Below are 3,041 nucleotides of genomic sequence, written 5' to 3' on the forward strand. Positions count from 1 at the left end.
ACGGGGTGACGCGACCGTTTGCGTTCGTCGGGCCGAAAAATGCGTCTGGTACCACTTTTAGTGGGACGACGTAAAGTGATCGGGCGGCCGCGACGACGCAAACCTGGCCTAAAGATGCGTCGAGGCGGACGCTGCGCGGATGCGTAAAGTGTCCGCTCGGGCCCGCTAAGCAGTGACCTAGCGTTGATGCGTCTACTCAGCGGCGCCAGTACTGGCGCCGAGGCGTCGCTTCGGCAGTCTGCGGCCGCGTAAATGGCGATGCCTCGCGTGGCACGTGGCCGTCACCTACCTCTGCGCACGAAGTTAATGGCAATGCCACGCGTGGTGCGGACGTCGCCCTACCTCCGACCTATATAAACAGGGGCGCGAGCATTTCATCTCCTCCCCACTAAACCCTAGCTGCCGCATAACCTCCACCGTAGCGCCGCTGCCGCTCAGCCTCCACCGGAGCCACCATGAGCAGCGCCGGCCATGGCCAGGCTGCCGCGCCTCCACCTCCACCTCCCACTCCACCTCCCCCGGCCTCGAGCTTCAACGAGGAGTTCGACGGCGACAGCACGGATGACCTCCTCGACCCGGTCAGGGATGCCAAGGCCCTGACTGAAGCGGAGAAGGAAGCAGAGGAGGAGAGGGCGGCCACGCGGCGTTCAACGTCGAGATGGAACGCCGCAGGGGGCGGCCGCCGCAGCCGAAGAGGACGACGACTCCGACTCCGACATCTCATGGTCTTCCGATGACCCTGATGCGCCTACCCAGGAGGAGAATGCAGCGGAGCAAAGGGCTATAGTTGAGTCCTTCGAGACGCTCAAGGACGACGCCGCCAACGCGAGGCTTAGGCAGTGCCTGCTAGAGGACGCGGCGGCGCACCGAGCTCTAGGGGCCGCACGGGAGGCGGCGAAGAAGCACACGAGAGAGGGATGCAACGACGGGGCCGGCCTGTCAGGCAGCAAGTAGTCTAGGCTTCTAGAACTACTTTGTATAATTTGAATGTACTACTTCCTATGCTTTTTAAATATGTTGTAAATCTAAAAATGGGTCGTTCCGCTGGAAGCACACAAACGCAAACGGATGCGTGGACAAAATATGTCTGCGGGGCGATACAAACGTACACTCGCGTCCATTTTTGGGCGTCCGATATGCGTCGACCTGTCGGAGATGGCCTAAGTCCAGTTAGTGGCATATCCTCTCAGAAGCCTGACCCCACCATAAGTTTCTTTGCTCCCATCGACTGCCTCCATGCTAGCCAGCTGCTTCGGGGAAATAGCCACTGCATGAATTACGACACATTGATCTAACGGTAGAAAGATGTGACTGAGCCCTAAGCTAAAGCTGAGAATTAGCAAAACCGTGATGAAATATCTGCTGCGCCCCGCGGGAATAAAATGGAGGCAGCTTCGAACGCGTACCTGCAGGACCACATTTCCTTCTTCCTCTTCTTCTTCCCCGTCCGGGACGGGCCTGCTTGTGAGTCAGCCTCCTCCTCCTTACCAAGTTTCCTTGCTTGCTCCCATGATCGATCATTCATGCATGAAAACCATTGTCAGCCACCACCGAACCTCCTAGCTAGAGACCTAGATTCCTAGACACGTTATCCCCTTGTATGATGCGATGCATTTGGCAAATGGCATTTTCCTTAAGTGGAAACACATGATTTTCAGTGAAGAAAATGCACTACAATGGAATGGGAGTGGGCAGCGCTCGATGACTTCTGCCCCTGGACTTTCTTTCCCTAGCTGTCTAGGCCCACTTAGAAAGAAGCCTTGTTTGGCTGCTTAAGGTAGGAATACCGTGGTACTGCGAAGCTAGGGGCAGCATGATCACATGGTTTCTGGACGGCACAATTCGGCACCCAAAATGTACCCCGCCACTAACCATAAGAAAAAGGATTTAACCCCACCTTGCGCATGCGTGAAAAACAGTCGTGGATTCGTCTTTGGATGGAGAGGCAGATTAGGCTTTTTAAGCACAAAGAGATAGATAGAGATAGAGAAGCGTGTCACCGTGCTCCTACTTTCTCGATCGTCATCTTTGACTCTTCCATCCTACCAAGGCACTCACAAGCTAGTAGCTCACACAGTGACAAGCACCAGCGACACAAGATACACTGGTAGCAAGATTCAGATCATGCTTTCGGTCGCACTCTTTTCTATTTTTTCTCCTTATTTCTGTACGTCGCAGACCACGCCTACAACACTATGCATAGAGCAACATGGACTGATCACTTATGGTTGGATGTGTTTGCTGGGTGCAGGCGATCGCACGGGAGGCGCGGGCGTTCGAGCTGGGGGAGGCGCGCTACTACACGGTGCTGGTGTGGAGCGCCATCCTGTGGCAGTTCTACTTCCTCGGCAGCGTTGGCGTCATCTTCTGCGTCCACACCCTTCTCACCGGGATCATCATCGCCGCCTTCATCCCCGTCACCGAGGTGCTCGCCGTTGTCTTCCTCCACGAGAAGTTCAGCAGCGAGAAGGCCATCGCCCTCGTGCTCTCCCTCTGGGGCCTCGCCTCCTACTCCTACGGCGAGTATGTCGACGCCCAGGCCAACAAGAAGAAAACGACCTCGTCCCAACCCCAGGCTCTTCCTAGTCCTAGCTAGGCTCCTAGCATATATTTCTAGAAAGATAAACGGTGCCTTTAGATATTCCTAAACCTTCGATATGCATGTAAATATGACACGATCAGAATCGAACTCCATTCCCCTAGAATATAGCGGAGATCTTATCTTATCTCATGGTGACGAATTAATCACGATCCAGCTGGGAAGATAGAGGTAGCTCGAGACATAGAAGACAGGCGATGCGCTGCAGTTCATCTATATTTGTAGCTGATGTAGATTGCTATGACGATTCTCTACTTTTCTAGAAATCTGAAATGAACCAAGCGAAAAAAAGAGATACACTGTTAGTTAGGCCGCAATTTGATAACAGGTGCAACTAGTTTGGGTAGCTCCATCTCATCGCGGGAGCCAAGAAATCTCCCAAAACACCTACTCTCTTATTTGACAAGCCCATTGGCAGTTTTGGGCGCATTTTCCTTTTTTT

At 53.8% G+C, this 3,041-nt stretch overlaps 1 protein-coding gene across 1 annotated transcript in view; it reads left to right on the forward strand.

Moving 5' to 3' along the window:
- LOC124657077 (purine permease 3-like) overlaps window positions 1-2,596 on the forward strand; it is an 8,382-nt gene extending 5,786 nt beyond the window's left edge. Inside the window, exon 2 of the mRNA XM_047195692.1 lies at window positions 2,252-2,596. Within this exon, the coding sequence (XP_047051648.1) occupies window positions 2,252-2,596 (345 nt within the window). The remainder of the gene's footprint in view (window positions 1-2,251) is intronic.
- The last annotated feature ends 445 nt before the right edge of the window (window positions 2,597-3,041 follow it).

The sequence above is a fragment of the Lolium rigidum genome, chromosome 5, assembly GCF_022539505.1.
Source record: "Lolium rigidum isolate FL_2022 chromosome 5, APGP_CSIRO_Lrig_0.1, whole genome shotgun sequence".
Classification (NCBI taxonomy): Eukaryota; Viridiplantae; Streptophyta; class Magnoliopsida; order Poales; family Poaceae; genus Lolium; species Lolium rigidum.